The 24,968-nt window shown below is 56.9% G+C and overlaps 7 protein-coding genes across 7 annotated transcripts; 2 read left to right on the top strand and 5 right to left on the bottom strand.

The window, feature by feature from the left end:
* Positions 1 to 783: 783 nt before the first annotated feature.
* GGS23DRAFT_583475 (40S ribosomal protein S7) lies at positions 784 to 2,211 on the top strand. Its single transcript, XM_051517280.1, has 3 exons — positions 784 to 1,077; positions 1,466 to 1,548; positions 1,637 to 2,211. The coding sequence occupies exons 1-3, from the start codon at positions 919 to 921 to the stop codon at positions 2,001 to 2,003; spliced, it is 609 nt and encodes a 202-aa protein (XP_051368726.1). The 5' UTR covers positions 784 to 918; the 3' UTR covers positions 2,004 to 2,211.
* On the bottom strand, positions 1,989 to 4,678 carry GGS23DRAFT_614542 (dynactin p62 family-domain-containing protein). The gene is made up of 2 exons (XM_051520654.1): positions 4,156 to 4,678; positions 1,989 to 4,055 (listed from the first exon to the last, which is right to left on the bottom strand). The coding sequence occupies exons 1-2, from the start codon at positions 4,464 to 4,466 to the stop codon at positions 2,381 to 2,383; spliced, it is 1,986 nt and encodes a 661-aa protein (XP_051368725.1). The 5' UTR covers positions 4,467 to 4,678; the 3' UTR covers positions 1,989 to 2,380.
* Positions 4,679 to 6,552: 1,874 nt separating this feature from the next.
* On the top strand, positions 6,553 to 9,171 carry GGS23DRAFT_599942 (uncharacterized protein; the record flags this gene model as incomplete). The annotated part of the gene is made up of 3 exons (XM_051518996.1): positions 6,553 to 6,585; positions 6,648 to 7,220; positions 7,270 to 9,171. The coding sequence occupies 3 exons, from the start codon at positions 6,553 to 6,555 to the stop codon at positions 9,169 to 9,171; spliced, it is 2,508 nt and encodes an 835-aa protein (XP_051368724.1).
* Positions 9,172 to 9,421: 250 nt separating this feature from the next.
* GGS23DRAFT_258822 (uncharacterized protein) lies at positions 9,422 to 10,776 on the bottom strand. The gene is made up of 3 exons (XM_051512335.1): positions 10,077 to 10,776; positions 9,858 to 9,939; positions 9,422 to 9,777 (listed from the first exon to the last, which is right to left on the bottom strand). The coding sequence occupies exons 1-3, from the start codon at positions 10,651 to 10,653 to the stop codon at positions 9,672 to 9,674; spliced, it is 765 nt and encodes a 254-aa protein (XP_051368723.1). The 5' UTR covers positions 10,654 to 10,776; the 3' UTR covers positions 9,422 to 9,671.
* A 1,121-nt stretch (positions 10,777 to 11,897) lies between these two features.
* GGS23DRAFT_599940 (uncharacterized protein) lies at positions 11,898 to 12,715 on the bottom strand (the record flags this gene model as incomplete). Its single annotated transcript, XM_051518995.1, has 2 exons — positions 11,898 to 12,301; positions 12,424 to 12,715. The coding sequence occupies 2 exons, from the start codon at positions 12,713 to 12,715 to the stop codon at positions 11,898 to 11,900; spliced, it is 696 nt and encodes a 231-aa protein (XP_051368722.1).
* Positions 12,716 to 13,738: 1,023 nt separating this feature from the next.
* Positions 13,739 to 15,881, bottom strand: GGS23DRAFT_583451 (uncharacterized protein). Its single transcript, XM_051517279.1, has 2 exons — positions 15,101 to 15,881; positions 13,739 to 15,040 (listed from the first exon to the last, which is right to left on the bottom strand). The coding sequence occupies exons 1-2, from the start codon at positions 15,256 to 15,258 to the stop codon at positions 14,374 to 14,376; spliced, it is 825 nt and encodes a 274-aa protein (XP_051368721.1). The 5' UTR covers positions 15,259 to 15,881; the 3' UTR covers positions 13,739 to 14,373.
* A 3,404-nt stretch (positions 15,882 to 19,285) lies between these two features.
* GGS23DRAFT_258683 (DUF221-domain-containing protein) lies at positions 19,286 to 22,761 on the bottom strand. Its single transcript, XM_051512334.1, has 3 exons — positions 22,437 to 22,761; positions 21,826 to 22,371; positions 19,286 to 21,775 (listed from the first exon to the last, which is right to left on the bottom strand). Exons 1-3 carry the CDS (start codon positions 22,539 to 22,541, stop codon positions 19,430 to 19,432), a joined length of 2,997 nt encoding a protein of 998 aa, XP_051368720.1. The 5' UTR covers positions 22,542 to 22,761; the 3' UTR covers positions 19,286 to 19,429.
* Positions 22,762 to 24,968: the final 2,207 nt, after the last annotated feature.

Raw genomic sequence — 24,968 nt, 5'->3', positions numbered from 1 at the left:
TTCCCGTAGCCGTGAGCAAAGACAAGTTCGTAGTGAAGAGAAGAGAGTGATCCCAATTTGGACATACCCACCATGTCTGATTGGCTGAAGCTGAGAGGCGCAGCGTATGTGTAGGCGATGTTGGACGGCAACCCTTGCTGACGGGGGCTGCGGTTGGGTCTGATCTGCCATTCAGGTCTGAGCGTGTCTTGCCGGGATACGTGAGCGAGCAGGAAGCCATTTCGGCCCTGGACCGCCTCCATATTACACGAGTGCAGACAGTGCCTATCATGGTGCCGAGCTGGACTCGGGGGAAGGCCGGGACCGTTACAGATGACAGGCGAGGTCCGTCGATGCAGGTTCAGTGAGACGGCAGCCTACCTACCTCTAGAGGGATACACGACTAGAAAGCTATCCAAAATTGTGTGTAGATGATGCAGGCTGCTGGTTCTTCTATAGTGATAGCGAGTATAACGACAGCAGATGTCTGATTATAGTATGCATCAGTGAAGTCGGCATCGCCGCGCAGGCAGGAATAACATAGAGAAGTAACCAGCCAAGGGACCGCGCATTCTTACATAATGGAATTTGGAGTCCGCATCACCCAAGATACCTAGGTACTTACTACGGAGTACGGAGCACAGGTGAGGCGCGGGAATAGATTTATCCGGATTCTCCCGTACCTAGGTACGATCACCCAACCAATCATATGCCTTACCACCAGATGTGTACCCTGTGTGGTCCGAGCGCCGTCGCCCACAATCCGATGCGAATTTTGGGAAATTATCCCCCTCCGCTCTAAATTGTGGATTGGAGATTTTGTATTTTCTCGACCGGCACCGTCTCGCAACCTCAACACTACACCTGCTACTCACTAACACCCACCACCGCCGGCCCCTTGTGACTCTCGACCCTCATCTATTCGAGAAAGCCGCAGCCATGAGTGCCTCTCTGAACAAGATCGCGCCCAACAGCCCGTCGCGGCAGAATCCCTCTGAGCTCGAGACCAGCATCGCCGGTGCTCTCTATGATCTCGAGACCAACACAGCCGACCTCAAGGCCGCCCTCCGACCGCTGCAATTCGTCTCCGCCCGAGAGGTGAGAAGCCAATGACTCCTCTGCCCCCCTCCCTCCCATTATTATACCCTCCTAGTTCCCCGTGGCCTGTTCCCGACCGCTTGACACCGGCTCTCTGCCTCCGCGCGTCGACTGTCTCCCAGCCGACGGCATACTCAGTCCGAGCATGCACCTTCTCGCTATAAGCCGCCCGTCCGCGGATCGCCACGACGGGCCGGATACGAGAGACTCGCGACGTCTCCATGCAGCTAGCTTGTGTGGGAAGAGACAGGAAGACAGCGGGAGAGGGAGAGGATAAGATGGAGAAAAGAGAGAGACAGACTTGTGGAATAGGACGGGAAGCGGTCCAAGGAACACAGCTGCTTAAATGTGTCCTGGAGCTCGCCTGCTGACTTTTGGTCTGGATTAGATCGAAGTTGGCCACGGCAAGAAGGCAATTGTCATCTTTGTCCCCGTCCCATCCCTGCAGGGCTTCCACCGTGTCCAGCAGCGGTAAGTCATCCCTGAGAAAAAAGATAGCCGCAATTGAGGCTCTTCCGTAAGCATCGATGCTGACCGGCGCTTGCTGCCTCCGATACAGTCTAACCCGCGAGCTCGAGAAGAAGTTCTCCGACCGCCACGTCCTGATCCTGGCCTCGCGCCGCATCCTGCCGCGGCCCAAGCGGTCGGCCCGCTCGCGCAACACCCTTAAGCAGAAGCGACCGCGCTCCCGTACCCTGACCGCCGTCCACGACGCCATCCTCGCTGACCTCGTCTACCCCGTCGAGATCGTCGGCAAGCGTCTGCGCACCAAGGAGGACAACAGCAAGCTCCTCAAGATCATCCTCGACGAGAAGGAGCGCGGCGGCGTCGACTACCGACTGGACACCTACTCCGAGGTCTACCGCAAGCTGACCGGCCGGACCGTCACCTTCGAGTTCCCCCAGTCCGGCGCTACCGAGTACTAGAGCCGAGCGGGTGTTCGCGGGCAGCGTGCGGGCGGGCTAGGGTGATCGCATTGGCAATCACCTTTCATCATTGATTGGTATGGCATACGGCATGGCAATCCGGGTGGGCCAAAAAGGGTGTGGCACGGCGTCTAGATAGCTTGTGGAACAATTGACAAGCCGGTTTTCTGATGACAATTAATACCCATTGCGTTCATCCTTCTTCAACTCAAACATCGTCTCACGTGTGAAATTTGATTCTCTTCTCGTTTACCCTATCTTCCCTCTCTCTCCACGTAGTAGCAGTACTCTAGTAGGGGTATCGTAGATTCCTCTTATCCTTTTCTCTTTCTCTTTTTTTTTTCAAAAAAAAAAAAAACCTTCTCAGTTCAACTAAGCTAGGCCGCCGCCTCCTGGCTGATGCGTCCGATGCCGATAGCGCACCAGTACGCGAGCTCCTTCTTCTCGCGCGAGTCCTTCTCCTTGCCGCCGCTAGCGCCGGTGCCGCCGCCGCCGCCGCCGCCGACCTGGTCCTGGGAGACGTCGCCCTCCCACTCGAGGCGGACGAACATGGGGATCTCGAGCACGTCCTCGTCCTCGCGCAGCGGCGCGGCCTCGGGCGCCGCCGCCGCCGCCGCCGCCGGCTGCTCGGGCTCCGCCTCGGACTCGGACTCGGTGCCGGCGCCCGCCGCCCACTGCTTGCGCGACAGCGCCGGCGACGACGGCAGCGAGTACGAGAACGACGACGCCGACCCGGGCCTCGCGCCCGCGCCCGCGCCCGCGCCCGGCCCCCGCAGCGACGCCGGCACCACCTCCACCACGATGCTGACCCAGTTGCGGCCGCGCTCCCAGACCTTTCCCGCCTCCGCCTGGTGCGGGCCGCCGGGGCCCGCGCCCGCGCCCGTGCCGCCGCCGCCGCCGCTCTCGTCGCCCCGGTGGCGCCGCCGCGCCCCCTCCCGGTCGCCCTCCTTGAGCACGTCGTCGAGGTACATGTCGGTGTCGGTGTTGGCGTCGATGTGGAACTCGGGGCACAGGACGGTGACCTTGGACGCGAAGCGGCCCGGCGTCGCGGCCGGCGTCGCCAGCGTCACCTTGATGTCCTCGAAGATGGGGTTCTTGAACGTGAGGAGGAACTGGGCCGGCTGCAGCGGCTGGAGGAGCCCGCCGGGACCGGAGGCCTCCGTCGCGCCCGCCGCTGCTGCCGCCGCCGCCGGGTTGAGTGGCTTGATCGAGATCGACGGGATGTAGTTGTTGGCCACGAGGCGGATGCGCCACCGCGTGTTGCCCACCTTGGACTCGGGCTTGCTGATGATGTGCCGGCAGACCGGACACCGCTTCGACCGCTTCGTGCGCAGCAGGTACGGGATCGGCCACAGCTCGTCGGTGAAGCGCGCGCCCTCCTCCACCTGCCACCGCGCCTGCTCGCCCGTGACGGTGCCGCGCCAGCCGCCGCGCCGCAGCCTCGCGACGGCGGCGCCCTCGTCGAGGTCCGCGGCGCGGAAGCCCTCGCCCGCGCCCTCGGCCTCCCGCATCGCGCTCGCCTTGGCCTTCGGCTTGAGCCCGCCGCCGCCGCCGAGCCCGCCGAGGCCGTTGCCCGAGTACAGGTTCATGATGCGCGAGAGCGCGCCCGGGGAGCTGAGGCCGTAGTCGCCGATGCCGGCGAGGCTCGAGCTCGACGTGCCCGTGTTGGTCTGGCTCGCGTAGAAAGACTTCATGGCGGCGAACCGGGCCTTGACGGTCTCCGGCGCGGCCGCGGCGGCGTCACTGCTAGTACTATTCTTCCGGGGGATGATGTCCTCGGAGGGCGGGTGCTTCGCGTGGTCCTCGCCGTGGCGCAGCTTGGACAGCTGGGAGAAGATGCCCTGCGGCTTGTCGAACTTGACGCCGATCTCGGCCGAGTTCCAGTTGCAGTACGAGCAGGTGAGGATCCACGGCCCGGACGGGGCGGTGGCGGTGGCACCCGCAGCGGCCTCCGGGGTCAGGAGGGAGGAGGATTCGGGCGGCGGCGACTCGAGCGCCTGGACGGCGAGCGGACCTATGCATATAGGGCACTGGAAGCAACTACGCGTACATCTATGTCTGTTAGCCCGGCGCCACGCCTCGGTGTAGGTGTATATGTATATGTGTATGTATATATAGACGTAGCAGGGATTTGCAGCGGCATCACGCATACCTATTCCCTTCAGTCTTCAGACTGCTGCTTCCCACTTCAAAGAGACAGTTCGGACAGTATATCGTTACGAGCTCCTCGGCGACGCAGCGCGGGCAGCGAATCTGGTGGCACACGTCGCAGTATAGCAGGTACTCGAGGGGATAGAGGCTGTAGTTGGATCTCGCGGCCCGCGGATCGAAGGTGCGCTCATCGTCGTCGGGAAGGTCGTTGGGGGACGCGGGGGACGCGGACTCGTCGGCGGGGCGGCCCTGGCTCGTGGATTCGTGGCAGGGGCATTGTATGTACGTGTAGGGTGTGAAAGATGGTGCCATTTAGACCTCTTCGGACGTCATGTTTTTCCTATCTAGTATCCGTGCAGCACATACGCCTGGGCTTCTTCGAGACGGGATGGGAGGAGAGGCGATTCCGAGCTGTTCGGCTCGCTGGGCTGTACGTAACCTAGGCAAGTCGAGTTGGTGGTTGTAGACCGTGGGAATACACCTTGGATTCGATTCGTGATGCTCCCAGGCAGGGTAAGTTTAGAGGTGGGCCTAGATAATCGGCTTATCAGTAGACATTAAATAAAAAAATCAGAGGCACACCTCTAACACCTGGACACAGGTGCCCGCCGTGGGACCAGCTGTCTGGACCGTGGGCATGCGCTCAAGTACCTAGGTACTTCCCTACACAGGAAGATTGATAGTTGAATATCTATATAAGACACATAGTCTCTATCGATAATTGCAGCCTCAGTAAATGCATAAGTGGGTAGGCAAGGTGGGAACTGATCTGATTCTTGTTCTTGACCAACAACACTTTTCTCATCTTACCACCACCGCATCTTCTCCTAACTACAGGGTCTGTATGGATCCCCGAATCCGACGAGTCAGCGCATCCCCCACCCTGCGAGGGCATCGAGTCGAACCGTATCCCGCCCAGCATTGGCTGACGGCGGCTATTTTGCACACAAGTGCGCCGGGGGTCTCTACCGTCAGTCCCGGGTGGGGGTGGTCGTGTCGATATTCCAGTCTGTTATTCCCTCTTGTTCCCGGTTTCTTTCCACGTTTCTCACCAGCCTCGTCTTCTTGCATGCGGAATCGGGCGGCCAGAGTGCCTGGCTAAAACTTAAGTCGAGATTAGACTTAGGAATGTCTCTTGTCTAGCGCTCCGCGATGACCCTAGCCCTCCTAGGCCGGTTAGTTGTCCCCGTCATTGCGTCGAACCATTGCGATGATAGTTCCTGTCGAGCACTCGGCGGGCGCTGGTGGATTTCTTATGCCGCTTTAGTATAAGCCGGCATTGATACGATGCTCCGGTCCGCGGTGCTGCCTCCCACTTCCGCTGTTCATGTACCTGTATGTGAAGGGTACGTAATATATACTACTAAGCCCAGGTACGCAGCAATGGAACCTGCCCGACGCCTAAAATACTTCGGCATAGTTCAGACTAGATGAATACACCTACCACGTACACGTTGGCCGGCACACGTCCGTTCCGAGGAGGACATGCGGACAAGGTTATGAAACGGATCCAGGGATGCAAACCCGTGATTCCGCGCCGAAGTCTGCATGTATGATGGCCAGGCTTGCAATCCCAGAGGTTCCCAGCCGTTTGGCAGCATTGTTGTTGCCAGACTCGCAGTGCTGCTGCTAGCACACACTTAGGTGGCGGCCGGCTTGCTCACTAGACAAGGATCTAAAGCCCTACTAATAACGTGCAATAACGGGTGGTGTCTCGGTACGAATGGTGGCTCACACGCGTAGGTGGGTGGACGACTTAAAGACGCTTAACATGGTGATAGCCGGTTACGCCCAACGCCACGGTCGACGCTAGCATAGTACGCTGGCGTTCTTAGTCCTCGACCGAGAAGCAACTTACACGGTAAGGGGGTTTAAGGGATTCTTACATTTACGAAGCCGTGAATGAAATTCCAGCCGCCCTACACCCCCCACATCTCTCCCCTCCTCGCCCTCCAGAAACGCTAAGGTGTCTGGAATGTTAGATGTTTTCGCCTCGGCTGAAGTGTACATGTCCGAGCTCGAGGACACGCTTAGCGTCATGACGGGATTGTAGGTGCGGAGACGTCTTCGGAACCTATACCTAGCACATTAGGTCTTGGTCAGAGCGAGCTCCCAGAGTCGACTTGAGCTCTCGACCGCACAGATTTCCTGACCCAAAATGACGATATCAGATCGACAATTATACAGGATACCCTCCCTTTCAACGGTCCCCGTCGCGGAAAGCCGTCATCATCCGACCAGTGCCCTTTCTGCACACAATATGGACGAGACTTTTACGCAAGAGCTGTCTCTCTATAATGGTGTTTCGAACCGATCGCGTGGCTGGAAGACGAAGGGGTCGGATGGGGTGTTGCGACGGCCTCGCGGCTCGAGTGTCAGAAGATGGGATGGCGCCGCAATGTCAAGTAACCCGTGGGACAACCTACGAAGGGTGCGTTTACCACTTTCCTTCCCCGTACACCATGCGCTCATACGCTCACCTATATAATATAGGACCCCGAGTTGTGGCACCGGGACGGCAACTGTTACGTTCATCTCTACGGCCAAGGCCGGAGCCGCAGGGGCCCTAGTTTCAAGGTCCGCTTCTCTATGCTTCTGGAGACGGCCTGTCATCCATTGGCTGACCAATTTATGGCCCGCGAGGTTGCGAAGCCCGTAAACTATGGCCGAGACGACGGTGGTGAACTGGCGAGGCGGAGTCTCATTGAGCTCTTCATCCCCGCGCCGCCTCAGTTAGACGAGCGACAGGCATTCGAATACCACCTGTCGATTCGCAATCTTTTCGCCTTTGTCTTCCGCAGGTCTATGGTCGGAGAGAACCTGGGGACTACCCTGATCGCTCTTATGCGTAGTATGCGTGAATTTCGCAACGACAGTGTGGATAACATCAGAGACATGATGGATTACCTAGATGAAGAAGGATACTTGAACCTAGAAAGAAGCCCAACTCACGCCCTAGCCATTCTTCATTTTGCAGAAGCCTTCCAGCTGACGGACCTCTATATCACTGCCTTTGCGCACTGTTGCGGTATGAGCGATCAGTTGTTTACTATCCCCGAATATAAGGTCAGTCGCACGCGCTCCATACCTCGATACTCCGGGTTAACAGGATCAGCACGTGTCCCCCACTACTCGAAAGCTCATCCGACGAGCTCAAGTTGAGATGAATCTTAAATTAGGGCGGATTTCGAGCATGATAGCAAGTTTTCTTCGTGATGAGCTATCCGAGGCGCACCTTGGTTTATATTCGGGTGCGCAGATGCACCTTCAACAATTCCGATCTCTATTACAAGATTATTACGCTGCCAAATTTGGCTCATACCCACCGCCGTCAATCGATCCCCGAACCACGATATTTGAAGCAGAAGTATTCCGGATAATGAGCGACGATTTCAAAGCTCTCATGGAGTACCTAGTCGATGAGACGCTCGGCACGACCCATAGCGACCCATTTTTGGCGCAAGGGGGGATTTGGACGCGGCAGATCATCAGATCGTTCGACACGAGACACGGGTTCACCACACTAATACATACTCTTCCCCGTCTTCCAAAGGTATCGCAAGAGAGCAGCCCTAAGAGGATCGCATGGCTAGGCAGACAAACGAAGCTAAAGCCGAGACAGCGAGAAATCACACTAGATGCCCTACTTACTGCTGCGAACCACAAGGACGAGTTGCTAAAGAACGGGTTAGTGAGGGCATATCGCCGATTTGAGGAAGACTCGATCGACCCTCCAGCGAAAGGGGACAGGATCGAAAATCTGGGGCCCATAGACGGCAGGAAAGTCCGCTGGGTCCTGATATATGCGATGTATCAGGCACTGAGACAAGCCTCTGAAATCCCGCCTGGGGTTAAGGATGCGTCGAGGGCGCCGTATCATCTTTGCATTTCTACGACCGACATACCACCTTGGAGCAAGGAGCCGTCTTTATATAGTCTGACCCTACGGCGGCCGGACCGCTTAAATCTTGGGGTTTCGGCATTGACGACAACAGATGTAAGCTCTAGTGAACGGTCCAATTCTCCGCAGCGCAGCTTCGAGATCAAACCAGACATCGACTATTTCAGCGCCGCACGCCGTGAAGACGCAGCAGGCGAGACTCGGGGCGGAAACACGCGGCTGCGTAAGACTAAGAGCTGGACGGAGAGTCTCACGAAGAGTCTTCCCTTTAACCTACCGAGGCGACGCTCGTCGTCTCGGCTAGCTAAACAGTTCGACAGGGAAACAAGACCGGGAGCAGCCTCGAAGGTGCAGCACGTCGAGATCATCGTCCAAGATTATGGAAACGGGATGCAGGACTCCACAGCGGAACCAGCCGAACTGCCTCCACCGCCACGGTCGGCGACATCGATGGGATTCTGCACAGCGATCACCGAGGAAGACCTGGCGTCGGCGTCGCCTTCACGCTACTCGAGCAACGGCGACCTCAGAAGCTCCGCAGCAGGCGGCACCGAGACACTGTGCACGTTCATCTCCGGGATCCCGTCGGAAACTACCCTGTGTCTCCCGCAGAGCAGAACCTCCTGGAGCGACGAGGCCCACGAGTCCGTACAGCTCTGCTACACCAACATCAGCGCCACCGCGACCACTACAACGCAGCAGTCACCGAGCCCGGAAGGCGACCGCGATCTCCCGCACGACGAAGCAGCCCGACCAACTACTACTACTACTACGATGACGACGACGATAGAACAACCCATTCCCCCGAAGGAGAAGCCCGTCAAACCGGCGGACGTGGCGCTGCCGATCGTGATGCCGTCGCCGCGGAGCCCGACGGCCTGGGACCAGGTGCAAGCGACGATGGAGGTGGAGGCGCAGAGCTGGCGGACGACCAGCGCCGTATACGACGTGATGCCCGAGTGGGAGCAGTACTCGGACCTCGGCGGGCTCACCGAGCTAGTGCCGTCGCGCACGACCAAACCCTCGTCGTCGCCGGCCGCCTCCTCGTATTCCCCTTCTTTAATCCTCCCACTCGCCTGGAGGAATAGTGGAGGCGGTGGTGCCGGGGCGACCTAGTTTGGCGGAGATTTATTTACATTAGGTGTTCGGGCTCGTAGGCCTTCGGGGGATTTTTTTTTTTTGGCTACAGGAGAGTTACGCATATACCTACCTACCGCACCTATTCTTTTTTCTTCTCAACCATTTATGAGCGTGTCGGACGGGCAGGAAAATCAGTACGGTATCTGCATTTTTTTGTATATACGATTCACCAGCGACTGTAACTACATTAAGCCGACCACCCACCCATTTATTAACCAAGCGGCCACGGCGCAGGTATATGGGGTAACATGAGTATTGATGTTAGGAGGTGGTATTTAAAAGAAGCATTATATGAACGGCCTATATTGCGGGCCACGTGCTAGCGTAATTCGACCACTTCTTCCACCGTTGTTCCTCGTTCGTCGTTCCTCATTATACACGATGTATTACCCTCACACAAGGCACGCTCGTACAAATTCAAAACTAAGACGCTCTCTTGGCCACTCAACGACTAACCAAATAGAGAGTTGATTTTTTTATTCGGACTTGACAGATACGGCGGTCGACGCCGCCGTCAGGCCCTCCACAATCTCGCCGCCCAGGACGTAGATGAGGTAGGTAGGGAAGACGAGCCACAGGCCACTGCACATACGCGCGCACGCATCGTGATATGGTTAGCCAACAAGGATATACTTTTCACATCGACAGGAGGGGCGACTTACTTCGGGATGATCCACAGCAAGACTAGGTCTCGGGGAGGATTGTGGCCGATGTTATCGAAGCCGGAGAAATACTCGTTGAGCCCTGTCCGTCCAGGAGAAGACTCGCGTTAGTAAATGCCTACCTCCTACCAATTGGCATGCGACGGTGAGGGAACAACCGAGAAATGGCAGCAAAAAAATAAAAAATAAAAATCAAACCCAAGAAGGGAAGAAACTGACAGTACAGCACAGTCTTGCTTAGCGTCATGACGGCGGCGCTAAACGCGACGAGGACGGCGATGGCAGCGGGGCGGCCAGCCAGGGCGCGAGCGCGCGGGGTCGCGTCGGAGGAGGAGGAGGGGGAGGAAGAGGAGGCGAGGTAGATCCACAGGTAGGCGAGGTAGAAGGCAGTCTCGAGAACGTTGAGGAGGCTCTGGGCGGCGGTGAAGCCGGTGTGGGCGTGGAAGGCCTTCCAGCCGTAGATGTGGTCGACTTCGCCGTAGAGGCGGTAGGGCACCCACAGCGGCCAGTGCAGCGAGCCGCCCTCCATGCTCCACGGCCGCAGCAGCACGTACGCCGAGTCCCAGGTGACGAGCGGCAGCGACACGGCGAGCCAGAGCAGCGTCAGCCGGCTCGGCGCGTGGGCCCACGGCGCGGGCCCGCGCGACGACGACGGCGACGACGACCCGGCGCTAGCCCGGCTCACGCTGCCGGCTCGGCTGCTGCTGGCCGTCGTGCCACCCGACTTGCGGCTGCCGCCGCTGTGGGCGGGCGCGGGCGTCGACGGCGCCTTGCTGGCGGAGCGGGTGGTGACCATGGTGGCGGCTGGCTTGATCGAGTCGGTTTCCCCGAGTTGGTGTTTTTTTTCCCTTTCTCGCTCTCTTATTTTGTTGGCGAGGAGTTCGCTTTGCTACGTGTCTGTTTCTCCACCGCGCTGCGAACGGATGGGTATATATCCAACAACGGTAGATAGCTAGATGTGTGCCGAAGCTGGATTGGCCGGCGATTGCACTCGGCGACGTGTTGAGAAGAAAGTAGTCAATTACGAAAGAAGAAGTAGGTTGTTACAGGCAAGTTCGTCTTGCCGGAGTTCCCGCGCTGAACCTGCTGGCGAAGAGGGTGCGGGGAACCATCAAACTGCGACACGGGCGGGAGAGGAGAGGAGGGGGGCGGTGGCAGAGTTCGGTGGTGTGAGAGGGAGGGAGAGAGGGAGAGAGATGAGATGGTGTCGATTTATTATTACCTACCAGATTGGCCGACCGCATCGGATGCCACACGGTCCCGGCCCTACCTCGATAACTACATAAAAAGAACCGAAGACGATAGATAGAGGGGTACCTGAACAAGACCTCAAATTGACATCAATTCATAGGTGCCAATTCCCTACGACAAGTTCCTTTTCCAGCCCTCTACCCGAAGTATGTATCAACCGCCAACTACCTGCCTAAGCATGATATGCCAAGCCCGGGGTAAGATGAACACATGTCTGCCTTAGGTAGGCAGGCTGAAGCTGAGGTGGTATTGGTGTCCTCCCTCTTACATACATGTGCATGCTCGGTAGTTGTATGTAGTTGTCTACGTGGGTATATAGTTAGATGCATATCGCGTTTACCAGCTGTCGTCTCGTCTTCATCGCATGGAATAAATGTTTCGTCAGAGCGCTTCGATACGATTCTCCCCATTGCGTCAGCGGGGGGAGTGTGAGTATGTGGTTGCAGATTGTTATATACATCTGAGTTCATCGTACCTAGATGTGCAGACGTTGGTAGATTGAGGACGACAGCATGGTTTTTTTTTTTTGAAGAGCAAGGTAGGTACGGCAAAATATCCTCAAAATATCCTCGCCTGCTATCCCTTGTTTCCACCGATGTGCTACAAGCAACAGGAACATGCACAATCCACAATGGGCCAGGCGTACAAAATGCCCAGTCTAACTACCCGCAGACCTACCTTGAGTATCAGCACATCGAGAAGTAGGAAAGGGGCTAGACAGGTAGGTAAGGAGTAGGCAGGTAGTCAATTACCTACCACGTCGAGCCAATCCCTACTCGGCCCTAAGCTTCACGACTTGACGCCCCTCATCGCGCTCTCCACCAGCATCCGGACATACCACCGGTGCAGGAACGCGATCGTCGGCGGGATGGGGTGTTCGGCACCCTCCGCGAAAGTCCCGCCGCTGCTGAACAGCGCCGACTTGAGGCTGAACTCGGCCTGCTGGGCGACCGGGTCGATCTTGGCGCTGATCACCACCAGGCCGTCCGAGTTCCGCAGGCCGGGCTGCAGCGGCGAGCCTCCGCAGCGGACGATCACCTCAGTCTTCTCGCGATTCACCACCTCGAAGTGGTTCGAGAACTTCTGGCCCTTCTCGTACTTGGCTACGGCTAGGTCCGCTACGTGCCACAGGTGGTCCTCCGTTCCCGGCGGGTGGTCGTACCGCTCGTGGAACCTGCTCTGCGCCCAAAAGCCTAGATAGAGTCCCGCACTGTCAGTGACATTCGCAACTTCGGTCCCCCGAGTCCGGCGCTGAAGAGCGTAGGGAGGCAACGGGGAGTAAACTGCGGAGACAGAGCAGAAGGAGTTGCCGCACCCCAGCGGCTCCACACGCCACGACAAAACTCCAGCGTCAGGACCTCCTCGTTGTCGCGGAGGTCGGGTCGGATCTTTCGCAGCGGCACGCGCTTGATGACGACGTCCTGGAGCGCGGGGTTGCCCTTCGGGTTATACTTGGCCCAGGTCTTCGTCCGGAACATGGGGTCGTCCTTGGCGAGGTCGACGAGGGTGGTGCTGGCGGCCAAATAGGCCATGCCCGTGCCCAGGCCAGCCACGCTGCCCGCCACGCCCCAAGCGGTCGTCAATAGTGCCGTCCTGAAGATCCCCATATTAACGGGACACGCGTATGCGATACGTTGAGGAGGAGGAAAGGAGAGAAAAGGGGGGACGAGGACAAACGGAGGATTCACGTAGTAGAGTCCGCTTCGCTTAGCCTTCTCAGACACGCGCGTGTGACAAGCTGGGGGTCGGTCACTGGGTTGGATCACCGGGATCGGAAACTAGGCCGTCTAGCTCAACAAAACCGGTTGTCTGCATACGAGACCGTGGTAGGGTGGCTGAAGACCATCGAGGAAATTCGACACACATTGGATACCAACGGAGAGCGTGGGTAGACAGATCGGGGGTTGAGCTAGTGCAAGGATGGCCTTCGTCAACAAATCACTTACAGATTACGTCGGAAACACACTACGTGGTTGTCTCTGTATGCCCACTCACCTTCTAACGCTCTACCCGCTCTAACTGCATTCGACGAGTATACGGCTTCAGCGTCTTGAGAGAGCCGAGATCTCGCAACTACGTAGGTACGTATATTTTGGATGGAAGAGCAGCACTAAGGCGTAGGTACCATATTAAATACATACGGAGGATGCAGCCTGGTGCAGCCTCTCCTTATTGTATAAGACGGAAAAAACGATGCGTAGGTATAGGGAGGGACAGAGAGAGTCCATTTTACGCAGGCAGGCATATACGCGTACCACCAAACCGCGATGCACCGAGGGGCGACCATCGCGGATGGTAGAGTTGGCAGCAAGCACAAGTCATTCTAGCACGCAAATATGACCGACAGCAAGTGGGCGAATAGAAATCGGTTGATTAATCGTGCCAAGTTTTAAAAGTGTGAGGGAAAAGAAGGAGAAAAAAAGGGAGAGGAGACGCCGATGAGGCGAGAAAAATATGAAGATAGTACATAGGTACACGTCCACTCCGATTTCGTAAAGATAACGATAAGGTCACATGGATAGAAGTATCCAGATTTCGGTCACGTGCCTACCATAAACGGTATGCCCCGTTTACGGGATGGAGGAAAAGTCGATTGTACCTACGTATATTTCTTTCTTTCATCTCGAGGGCCTGATAAAATTTCTACACTACAACAACAACCGACGATGAATCCCGTCGAGCATCACCAGAACTATCTACCTCAGCGATATGGACCACGTACGGCCTACCCCCAGAAGACCTCTCCGAGGACCACGTAAGCGACCAGGCCATCAACGAGCCTGCATTCCATACTAGGCTCTCTCTCTCGCGCAACGTACGAGCCGACAGGCCAGTGCCTCGTCTATCTCTCCTCTATTCTGCTCTAGCCGATATCTCGTCGATATCTCCCCGACTTCTCTCCCCGTCTGCGTCTCAGCGACGCGAGCCCAGCTGGCCTCTGCTTGCCAACCCACAATTTGCCTACCTCTCGCGACTCTTCAATGCGCAGGAGCGTTAACTTGTTTTACAACTATTCGCAGTGGAAGAATGAACCCGAGGCCTAGACAGCCGGTCCGATCCACCCTGCTGCCGTAGAACGAGTGCGGTAGCAGGACTAATGAGGACAGACACACATGGACACATACATAACACATGCTCATACACATTCACCACCCGCACATTGCAGTTCTCTCTTCTTCCTTTGGTTATGAAAAATTTTCAACATTCGCCAAGCTACCTTCGTCGATGCTTGGTTTCCTTACCAACTCTAACCTCTATATTTATATTAAGGGGTCCCCGGTGAGCCGTCATCCTGCCCGCTATCGAAGCCGCTGATGAATTCCTTGCGCGCCTTGTCCAGGTTGCTTTGGAAAGTCCCATCCTTAATCGCGATCGTAGCCTTGTCAAAGTCGTGCGCGAAAAGCTGGTCCCGGAGCGAAGTGCTTGGGAACCCGTTATAGGAGACGAGCGCGCCGTAGAACCACCTGCCCGTGTGGTTCTCGATGTTATCGTCGTCCGCGTTGCCGAAGCGGAACGTGTGTGTGCTGAGTCCGTCCTTGTGGTATACCATCTTAGGATGCGTGCCCTCCCAGCGGACGCTGCTCGCCGCCTTCGTCTCATAGTCGCCATGTTGCGACGCGGCCACGTACTTGGCCTCGTCGTTCTGGACGAACACGACGATGTGCTCCCAGTCGTGCGTATGGCCGAGATCCAAGGGGAAATTGGCGATGGCCACGTCCTTCTCAAAGTAGTAGTCGTACATGTATGCGCACCAGCCGTTATTGCACCGCGCCCGCGAGTATACGTTGTTGTTGCTGAGGTCCGAGGCGTCTCTGCAGCCCGAGGAGAGACCGGCGTTGTTGTGCGGCAGACCCGGGTTTATGTTGCCGTTCGCGTCGATGGCCGGCGTGTTGTAGCAGCCGTCTGTGTCGAAATCCATCGCCGGTTGCCACCTATAGAGTTGAGCATCTACCGTCTCGCTTGACCACGATGGGGGATCCGGAACCACTTACTTCTTGTCATTGGCCGTAGCTCTCTCAGCCAGGGCCTGCGGCGGGTCACGAGCCACGAGCTTGAACAGTTCTTCGATGGGCATGCCGTTCACGGCCGGGATGGCGGTGGCCATCAGTAGGGCCAGCCCCGTAGCGACGAAGCTCTTCCCGGAAGGCATTCTCGACTGATAGAATCGCGACGCCTTTAATTTAGAGTCGGAAGAACGAGAATAGGCTCTGGGTATATACCTATGCTTGTGGGTGGCTCGGCCTGTTAAGCAGCATCGTGAAGGGCACCGTCCATCCCATTTATACTCTTCTCTCACTCTTTCTGGATATACCTAGATCAACACGCCATGTGCCTGGCTTCTCCGAATCCCCCTCACTTAATGGAGAGCCCAGCTGTGGAGTGTAGAGTATTGGACTGAAACTAACATGAGCAGGGGTCTCACCAGGGGTCTCACCAGGGGCTTACATCGGTCGCCTTCCTTTCTGGGGCATCGCATGTGCGTCAGCGTCACCCTCGTCCCCCTCGACTGCGCCTGGCATCTTTTTTTATTCCATTCCCGTTTGAAACCAGTTGCATGCCCGCCAAGTATCCAACATGCACATTTTATTTACTATATTCCTATCACCTCTGCAACGTGCCGGCGCCGCGATCAGAACTAATCATTAGCCACATCACGGGGTGCACCAGTATAGGCACATTGTCCTGTCGAATACACCTGGCTGCTTTGCGCTGCCCTCTCCCCCGTCCTCGGTGCCCGTCTGTCTTTTATATCGTTGGGGAACTTCGTAGCGGAAACCGAAGTCGAAGAGGACAGGGAGACACCGCCACCCAGTAGTAGCCTTTCTTAATATACCTACGACCGTCGAAGCCCAAGACTGGCGTCACCAACAGCGGCATTGCCGATTTCCCTTGTGGCTTAGTGAAACCTCCGACTATACTGTCGATACAGAGTCTACAGATCAGCCCAACTAGTCCCCTGAACCTCACCCCAAAGCGGGTCGCGGCTTCCTAAAGATTCTATTGGCTCTTTCCTACGACCTTACTCCACTAGTTGGTTGGGGTGAGATCCTTTTGATTACTTGAGCCTCTACCACCGCTACTACCACCAAGTCAACTGCACCACTAAACTACCACTACTAAACCACCACCACTAAACCACTACTACAACCACCACTACCACCACCGATTAATTAATTGTTTATTGAATACTTCTAGGGCAACTTTTAATCGCGAAAAAGAATAAATTAAGTGCACGTTCGTACGGTGGTTAGAAAGGAGAATTTAGTAACCCTTGTACGAAAAGTTTAGGTGGCAGGGATAAAGTTTGGTTGACAGGGAAAAAGCTCGGCAAAATCGCCTAATCCGGTTAGACGTTGGGGTGAGGTACAGGGGACTAGTTGGGCTGATCTGAGACCTCTCGATACAGGTCTCGTTCAAATCGCCAGCCAGGCCCTGGTCACCAAGTCATGTCGCGCGGCCCTCAATCCGGATCGGCTCGTCACCTCGTTCGGCCTCCTTCCCTTTCCGGATCCAATACCGGACCGCCCTATATCCTGGGGGACCCTACCCAGCCGCCACTATGTAACTATATAGGCTTTCTCTGTTTCTCCTCCTCGTCCTCGTCCTCCCCTTCCAAGCCAGCGCCGTCGGCGGGTACCCGTTGCGTGCGTCCCCCGTCCCAACCACCAACGCAGGTAGGGTTACGCAGGCCGGTCTAAGCATCATGAGAGACGTAACGTCACTTTTTTTTCCCCCTCCCCCTCTGTCTCTTCTACTTTGTCGCTTCATTGGCTGTCCTGCTCCACGTGCGGCGACCTACGAAGGTCTATAGCGGCTTCTCGACTCGCCCACCCCGTCCCAGAGCCAGAGCAATCTGGCGTCGTCAAGCGCGGGCGTGAGCCGGCGATAGGTGAATTACGCATGTCGCGACGTCGACGGGAGCCGCTGGGCCCCGACATTGCTATTGGGCAGACGGCCAGCACGTGCGTGCTAAACGATGCTACTACACTGTCCGCGAGCTAAGCTTACCGGCATGGCTTGGAGGGGAGCCCGCTTCGGGACGTCGTCCCTTTCACATGGTCGAGCGCACGCGTGTTTCTTTGCTCGGGCGGGCCTTATGGCTAGGCTTCCCCCTTAGATGGGTCTCGCGCTGGCTAATAGGGGGCGGCTGGTTGGAGTCCCGGCGTCGACATGTGGACTCAGTAGGAGAGGGAGGCAGGGAGCGGCTATCGGCACACCGAAGGTAGCATCGGCCAAGCGGGCGCGACACAGCCAATAACGAGGCGAGCACTCGGCTTGTGCCTCCCGCCTAGCACCCCGGCAGGCTCTCCTCTTCAACACATGTCGCGGGAGAAATGCGGGATGGGTGCGGCCCCCGTCGTAGATGCAGGTGCCATTGGAGGCTGGACGAACGCCGCGGCGCGCGCGCCGAGACAAGAGACCCCGGGGCGGGGGGTGGGTGTCGGCGTGTATGTTGAGGTAAGGCGAGGTGGGCTGCCCCTGATAACCAACGACCAGGTGTATCCGGTGGCAGCAGTCGTATTATGCTCAGACTTTGCATGCATCGCCTCAACCCTGAGACCTCATTTGCGGAATTTCCAGTCAGTTTACTCTGGCTTAGGTAGTTATTCCGTCCCGACCGGGTACCCAACCGCCTCTCTCGGACACGGGAGAACCGCCGATTCAGTGCGGGCAAAGTGAATTAGCCGACACAACCAGCCAAGACAACGCACGCGGGCCGGCCCGGGGACGGCCGTGTACGGGGAGGAAGAAGCTGTCTGGATAAGCGAAATCTGGTGGCTTTGGCGCGGGCGGGACGGGAAGGTAGTCAACATCGGTAGACCGACCCATCGCTGCGCCGCTTTCAGCTCTCAGCTTCTCGGCTCTCGTAGCCCTCTATGAGTACTACGTTGACCCAATCGCCCCCTTTCCCTTTATTTTTTCCCCCACAGCACGATATCTCCTCTCTATCCGCACCCACGCACGTAGATAAGAAGCAGCGCCGGATACCCGGGCTTCTCTAGCCACACCCCCTCCGTCCACCCCAGCGCGCCCCATCCGATCGTCTTCACACCTGAAATAGCCTCTTCGCTTCGTCGCTAGTCGTTCGCCCTCCTCGCCTCGCTCCCCTAGACACATCTCCGCATGCCCCAGCCGTAGCCCGAGACGAAAGCAACGTGATATATATATAACAACTTCGCCCACGCACTCCCCTGCCCTTTCCTTTTCCTATTCCTTTCCTTTTCCTATTCCTTTCCTTTTCCTATTCCTTTCCTTTTCCTATTCCTTTCCTTTTCCTATTCCTTTCCTTTTCCTATTCCTTTCCTTTTCCTATTCCTTTCCTTTTCCTATTCCTTTCCTTTTCCTATTCCTTTCCTTTTCCTATTCCTTTACCCCTCCCTAACCCCCCCTATCCGTGCCCCTAGACCGCTACTCGCCCAACCGGACCTAACTCACAACCAGCGCAGCCACTCTATCTATTAGACACCCATCGGTACGTACGCGCCGACTGAGAACGCGAGGTTTCGAGCCGGCACAGCCAGCTCGTTCGTTCTCTTCACATACCTTCGCCCGACGACGAACGCGCGCCCGGGACAAGCGCACCTGTCTACCTCGCCCACTCGCGCGCTTTCCTCGCGCGCTTTATCTTACCTACCGTGGGACAGAATTCGCTTGCACGTTGTGGAAACTACGCAACGACAGCGGTGGTAGCAGGGTATGAAGTATTGACGTATATATTCACGCTGGGCGTTAGTCGCCCCAGCGGCGTGCTAGCGAGCGCCCCGATCTCTCTCTCTCTGTCTCTGCCCTCCCAGCACGTCCGCGTTGTCTACGTAGAATTGCCAATCTCCCTGCCGAGCTCGAGCTTCGACGACGATACCCGCTACGTCGAGCAGAGGCTCCTCGTCGGGCGCCGGCTCGAGCGAGGGGAGGGTAACCCGGTTTCTTGCGTAGGGGCTCTCGTTCGTGATCATGCCGTTCACGGCCGTATGCGTCATTATCACTGCCGTCGTCCCTCCCCTACCACTTCCTCTTCCTCTGCCCCTCTCCATTACCGGACTCCGCGTACTTAGTGTCGCGAGGAACTCGTCGTGGTCTGCCGTTGCCGCTGCCGGGCTCTCGTGGTGAGAGTGACCCTAGTAATCTTCCTTCCCCTTCCCCTGTCCGCGTGAGCCCGTAAACGCCGTGTATATGCCGTCGGAAAAGTCCTCTGCGCGAGAGGAGACAAAAGAAACGAAAAAGAAGAGAGATATCGCCCTGTCGTCCGATGCCGGGTCTATATACAGTCATGTCCGACCTGACAAAGCAGAGAGTACCGGCCGGGGGTGTGGTCGCGGAGCTTAGCGCCTGTGTGAAGTCCGCGCTTCCCGGAAGTAGTTGTACTGCATGGGGTCATACTCTTGGGAACCCGGGTCCTCTTCCTGCGGCACGCCGCCGTAACCCCGCGGCCCGCCTCCCAACATTCCCACGCCCCCCGGCGTTCTCATCGGCCGTTCCGCGCTGCGATCTCGCGCGCTAGGCGCAGCTATGGGCATCGCCGCCGCATTTGCTACCAAATTGGAACCGCTATCATTTCCGAGGCTGTACAAAGCGCCGCGGGATCGGCTGGCCTCTGGCTGCGAGTATGGGCTCCCCATCGGCTGGCTATATCCGCCCGGATAGGTCATGCCAGTGTCAGAGCCTGGGGAGAAAGTCCTGCCCATCGCGCTAGGGCTGTCCACCCTCGGAATGGTAGGTATCGTCGGGCTCGCCGATCGCGAAGGAGGGTCACTACCATTCCAAGCGCTACCAGGCGTGCCCGGGCGCACGACGTCGTTGGAGCGGCCGAAAATATCGCCGCCGCCGTGTTCCGACGCAAATTCGGCCCGGGTTTTGTAATATTCGAAGTCGAGCCTAGATTCGGGTACGATTTCGAAGCCGGGGATCCCCGCCGTCTTCCCAGGCTTACCGGAATGCATTGGGTTCATCACGTAAGCGTCCGAGTAGCCGGACGTGGACATGGTATCTCCCGAGTAGGCCTCGCGGCCGTCCGACAGACGGCCCTTGTAGATGGAAGCTAGGATGTTCTGGGCCTTGGCGTGGACCATCGGGGTGATGAGAGGTTTGTAGAGGGCGGGATGGCCGAACCGGTGAGCGAGACCCGCCGATCGTAAGGGGTCCTTCTGCAAAGTCCCTTCCGGATGCTTCCGGACATTTCGCGTCGAGTAGAAGTGAATCTTGTCGTCGAATGTATACGAACAGTAGATCTTGAAGAATATCATGATGAACGGTAGCGGAACGGACGCGAAGGCCATGGTATGGAGCCCGTCGCCGTGCACCCAGGCAATGAGGAAGATCACCAGGTTGGAAAGGATAGTGCCGAAGACGAACCGGTTGAACAGCACGCGCCAGAACATGCCGCCGGACTCGGTTTTTGTGACGAAAATATACAAGAGCAGGTACTTCTTGAGCCAGACGTCGATAGAGAAATACAGGGCCGCAGCGGGAAGGACGAGTGGCTGGAGACCGGCAAAACACAAGGCCACGGTGGAGTAGAAGAGGAAGTAATTGTAGTAGCTGGCGTAATCGAAGGCCGGAGGGGCCGTGAGCTCGATCATCTCGCGCGGTGTGGGACTAGAGAACTTGCGCATGAAAAAGCTGTAGATCAAGGTCCACAGTTGAGCTAAATCGATGGCGGCGCCCAGGTTCCGCTGCAGCAGCCAGGTGACCCAGAAAGAGGAGATGTCGCACAGAGAGATGAACAACGTGACGCTGAAACTGGACACGGTATCCCAGGCCTTCGCCGGGTTCTCGGCAACGGACGAAACAAGGTTCCATATAGTGCCGAAGAGGCAGAAGACGATCAGATTGTTGAAAACGAAGAAGGCGTATAGCTTTGCGACGACGTGACGCTCACGACCCGTCTTCGTGTGGTCGCCAGCTCTTATAGATAGTCGCCGAAAGATGATGGGCAGAACCAGGTAGACTAGAGACATGATAGCAGGAGACGCGACACCCTGGACGATGGACCAGAAACCGGTATTGCCAGAAAGCTGCTCCTGAAATTTGGGCCAGATCAACCCTAAGTTACTCAAATTGACCAAGAATATGGCAATCATGGCGCTGGGCGCAATCCAGACAATGGTCAGGGCGGCAATCCAAACGTTGATGATGATCCTCCTCCAACTTCGATCTCCCGGGGTCAGAGGCATGTTGTCCCAGATAATATCATTCGGCCTCGGGGCTAGGACGATGGTGGCTCCGTGAGGCTTCTTCTTGCGCAAGACGTATGCGATACTATGGGCCTCGGAGATGTCGTCGTAGCTGGCGAAGCCGTAACACAGCGTTTGGCGCTTGTCGATGTTAGCCCGAGTCTCCTTGACTTCTACTTCGAGCTCCCTAATCCGCTGGGTGAGGTACTCGATGGCATCGACCTTCTGGCCCTTGGGATAAGTGCTGTACGACGGGTCCTTCTTGGAAGGATAGCACACTGGCCGCGCGGGCGGTAAGTTCTGCGGGTCGTGGAGATATTTCGCTAGTACTTTCTCGAGCTTTCGAACGGTGTGGTCATGCTGATGAATTAAGTCGGGCAGGTCCCTCACGTTGCGAGCGGCAGCGGTCTTAGCGAAGGAAGCGTGGGGGACCACGTCGTCGATAATTCTGGCGATTCCTTCGTCGTTCGAGTACTTCTTGGGGAGATCGTTCAACTATGGCTGCGTAAGTGGTGAGCAATCATTAGATGGCGAGGGAGACGAACCATCAGCGTCCGGGCAGACAGGCTTTGCTGGTATTCTTTGCTCTCGAAGTATAAACGTCTCAGCTGCAGCACGCGCTTATAGTTCCACCAGAGAAACCCCATAATTATGATGTTGAAAGCATAAGCCGCTGTCACGGTGGCCCAGATGGGTTGATCGTTAACATTGGAGGGGGTGAGTCTCATGAACCATTTCTGATTTTCGGACGTGTCGCTGTTCAAGACGTAGTATACAGGCAAGAGAATGGCGCAGCCGACGATGCCGAGGGAGATGAAGATGTTGCGGCACATCCGGGTGAAGCGCAGGAAGATGGCAGCATCCATGCCCGCGTGAGCGATCAGGTCTTTCTCGGTCGTGGTCCACAGCGGCGGGAGCCAGGCGAAGTATCCCTTGCCGATAGGGGGCGGCGCATGTTCGTCATCGGCGTGTTTAAGCTTGGGCGCGTAGACGACAGTATTGTAAGGTCGGACGAAGGAAAAGGAGATGGCTATGAAAGCAGTAAATCCTATGGACGTGCCCAAGGCGGACCATATTGCACCATCGGTAAGCTATGCACAACCACACCCGAGTTAGCGATCACAGCCAGCAGTTGAGATAGGCCGGTGTCGTTTACCGTCTGCTTGAAGGGGTTTCTCAGCAGCTTGAGCAACTCTTGGACGGGATCGACCCCTCCTTGCCTAGATACCAAGTGCTGCAAATGGGTTCTGAGAGTGTCCATCTTGGCAGGGGAGAGAGGCCCGTTCAGGGCGGGTCAGACTCTGAGGCGGTTCGCAACGAACGTCGGTCTGCCGAGTCTGGAGTGCCCCGCAAGGATAATCGACTTCGAAGACGTATACCACGCTACGAGGAAAGCATTCGCGATGTCGATAAGGCGGATGATGGTCTTTAAAAAAAGGATCGAGCGAATAAGGGTGCTTGTTAGCGTCTTGTGCTTTGCTTTGCCAGATGCTCTTCTTTTTTTTTTTTCGGCGTACGAGGGGGACAAGCTGTTGTCAGTGAACAAAGGCGACAAGCGTCGAGGGTGTTGTAGAGGTCGGGTGATACAAAGCGAGCGACGCGGCGACGGACTGAGGTCGAAGAACGAATAGATGGCACAGGCGGAGAAAGAGGAAGACGGTGACGAGGGCAAGTACGGCCACGGCGGTGATGTCTGGCGAGGAGGAGGTCAGATCATATTAGATCTGATGGTAGCTGTGTGGAGATGGGGGCTGTCCAGAACAGACCAGAACCAAGACCGAGAGAGAGAGAGAGAGAGAGAGAGAGAGAGAGAACTGGATCGGCGTGTGTGGGTATCGCGGCAGGTCGGCCGGGTGGATATGCACAATTACTTGCCTGATCTACATGCACGTAGGTATGTGTATGTGCGTACGTATAGCAGAGGAGCAGGAGAAGAGGGGGAAGATGGCGACGAAGTTCCAGTAGGGTGTATAGAAACGAGGGCATACACCACCACTCACGCACCGTGTAGAAGAGGGGAGCAGGAGCGGGAGCTCGAGGAAAAGAACGTGGTGCAATGAGGGAGAAAGCGAGAGAGGGCTACGGGGAACTCCAGCGGCACCCAGACCGGCTCGACTTGGCCTGGGGTGGATATATCTCGGGTCCAGTGGTCGTCGGGGGCGGGCGACGAGAGACAGCCGGGACACGTCGAGGTTGATCAAGTTGACCTGGTGGTCGAGGGTGCCGCCGGCTCGGTCGCTGGACGGGGACTGGCGAGTTTTGGGGGGAGGGAATCGGCAGCTAAGTGCACGCAAGGAGGTACCTAAGTACCTAGCCAGAGGGGGTCAGCAGCCGGGCTGGTCCCGATCCGCGGATCCCTCTGGATGCCAGTACTGACAGATTGCCAATCAGTCTACCTAAGTACATCCACGATGTACCTCCCACCTCCCTAGGCCTGGGGCGGCCGGGTACCTCGACGCGCATTGATTCTCAGGTACCTCACCGACTCCCTGAGAAGTACCTGATTAGGGCAGCCGCCGTTAGAACGGCCCGGCTCTAGGGCTTGTAGAGCGGGAATGAGGGCAAACCAGAGGCAGGTTACTTCATACCTGTGCTCCCCGCGGCAGCGCGCGCAACCATACAGGTACCTACCATACATAAGCACAATCCGCGCATTTTATCCATCCTATATTATGCGGATATTCTATCGGTGAACTCACCCGGTCTCGAATAATGACATCTCACACAGTGCGATGTAATTTCACACCTGGCCTTTACCTGTGGCCACGAGGAATCACCATCGGCCGGAGCATGATGAAGTCGGCCACCCCGTGCCCTACCCTACCCGAGGCGCCTCCCAACACCGACACGACGCCTTCTGCGCGCGAGAGAGGCCTAGAATGATAGTGCGACGTCTTCCACCGGGTGTGTTCCCGCGACGGGTCTAAAAACAACCCGCGGAGGCATGGCGGCATGGCATTGCCTCATGTACCCAACGCCCCAACCATCCGTCCAGGGGATGTGTGTGTCCAAGAGGTACCTAAGGTACCTAACCCTACGTGGGTACCCCATATCTAAATCTAAGAGGATGTTTCAGCGTTGGTACCCCTAAACGAGTCAGGTTAGGGGCCTTCCCAGGCAAGGAGAGGATGGCAGCTGTGGGAAAATTCCAGAGTCTTTGGCCTCCCTCCCCCCTCTTCTCCCTCCTTTTTTTTCTCTCTCTTTTAACAAAATTCTTCAGATCTGGATATGGCCGAAGACTCGCTTTGGAGATACCTACCATATCCAATAATAGGTCGACGTGAGATGCAAACTCAACCTATCTGTTTCAAGTGCGACGTTTCAAGACGCCGCTGTAGAGCGCGATTAGCCTACGTGGTTAGGTATAACAGCACACGGAACTCCTGATTTTACCACACCCTCGAAAAGAATCCTCTCTCTTTTAGGGGTTTTCTGGTTTGCCCTCCCCCCCCTTACATGCTACCTGCATATATGGACAGCGTCCGCAGGCCAGGGACTAACATCCAACCACGACCCCAGAAGCCGGCCTGCCACCCACCCAGGATTCTATTTTTGACCAGGGGTGCTCATGAAAATAGGCTAGCAGCAGGTTAGCCCTGGAGTGCGCGCAAGACTGCCGCGTAACCAATGGACGACGGTGAAGCTGGTCAAGCAGACCAAGCGGGGTCATTCCAGAATACGAGCTCGG

The sequence above is a fragment of the Durotheca rogersii genome (genome assembly GCF_024521655.1).
Source record: "Durotheca rogersii strain YMJ 92031201 chromosome Unknown GGS23scaffold_27, whole genome shotgun sequence".
In the NCBI taxonomy this organism is placed as follows: domain Eukaryota; kingdom Fungi; phylum Ascomycota; class Sordariomycetes; order Xylariales; family Xylariaceae; genus Durotheca; species Durotheca rogersii.
The sequence above is the reverse complement of the archived record's forward strand: the minus strand, read 5'-3'. Positions and strand labels throughout refer to the sequence as shown.

Excerpts from the sequence above, each read along its gene's own strand:
- GGS23DRAFT_583475 (XM_051517280.1), top strand. The coding sequence starts at position 919 with ATGAGTGCCTCTCTGAACAAGATCGCGCCCAACAGCCCGTCGCGGCAG. Across the intron at positions 1,078-1,465 it reads AATTCGTCTCCGCCCGAGAG|ATCGAAGTTGGCCACGGCAA; the intron begins GTGAGAAGCCAA and ends GGTCTGGATTAG. Across the intron at positions 1,549-1,636 it reads TTCCACCGTGTCCAGCAGCG|TCTAACCCGCGAGCTCGAGA; the intron begins GTAAGTCATCCC and ends CCTCCGATACAG.
- GGS23DRAFT_614542 (XM_051520654.1), bottom strand. The coding sequence starts at position 4,466 with ATGGCACCATCTTTCACACCCTACACGTACATACAATGCCCCTGCCAC. Across the intron at positions 4,056-4,155 it reads CTGAAGACTGAAGGGAATAG|ATGTACGCGTAGTTGCTTCC; the intron begins GTATGCGTGATG and ends TAACAGACATAG.
- GGS23DRAFT_258822 (XM_051512335.1), bottom strand. The coding sequence starts at position 10,653 with ATGGTCACCACCCGCTCCGCCAGCAAGGCGCCGTCGACGCCCGCGCCC. Across the intron at positions 9,940-10,076 it reads AAGCAAGACTGTGCTGTACT|GGCTCAACGAGTATTTCTCC; the intron begins GTCAGTTTCTTC and ends CTGGACGGACAG. Across the intron at positions 9,778-9,857 it reads TTGCTGTGGATCATCCCGAA|TGGCCTGTGGCTCGTCTTCC; the intron begins GTAAGTCGCCCC and ends GCGTATGTGCAG.
- GGS23DRAFT_583451 (XM_051517279.1), bottom strand. The coding sequence starts at position 15,258 with ATGCCTTCCGGGAAGAGCTTCGTCGCTACGGGGCTGGCCCTACTGATG. Across the intron at positions 15,041-15,100 it reads GCTACGGCCAATGACAAGAA|GTGGCAACCGGCGATGGATT; the intron begins GTAAGTGGTTCC and ends TCAACTCTATAG.
- GGS23DRAFT_258683 (XM_051512334.1), bottom strand. The coding sequence starts at position 22,541 with ATGGACACTCTCAGAACCCATTTGCAGCACTTGGTATCTAGGCAAGGA. Across the intron at positions 22,372-22,436 it reads GAAACCCCTTCAAGCAGACG|CTTACCGATGGTGCAATATG; the intron begins GTAAACGACACC and ends GGTTGTGCATAG. Across the intron at positions 21,776-21,825 it reads TGTCTGCCCGGACGCTGATG|TTGAACGATCTCCCCAAGAA; the intron begins GTTCGTCTCCCT and ends ACGCAGCCATAG.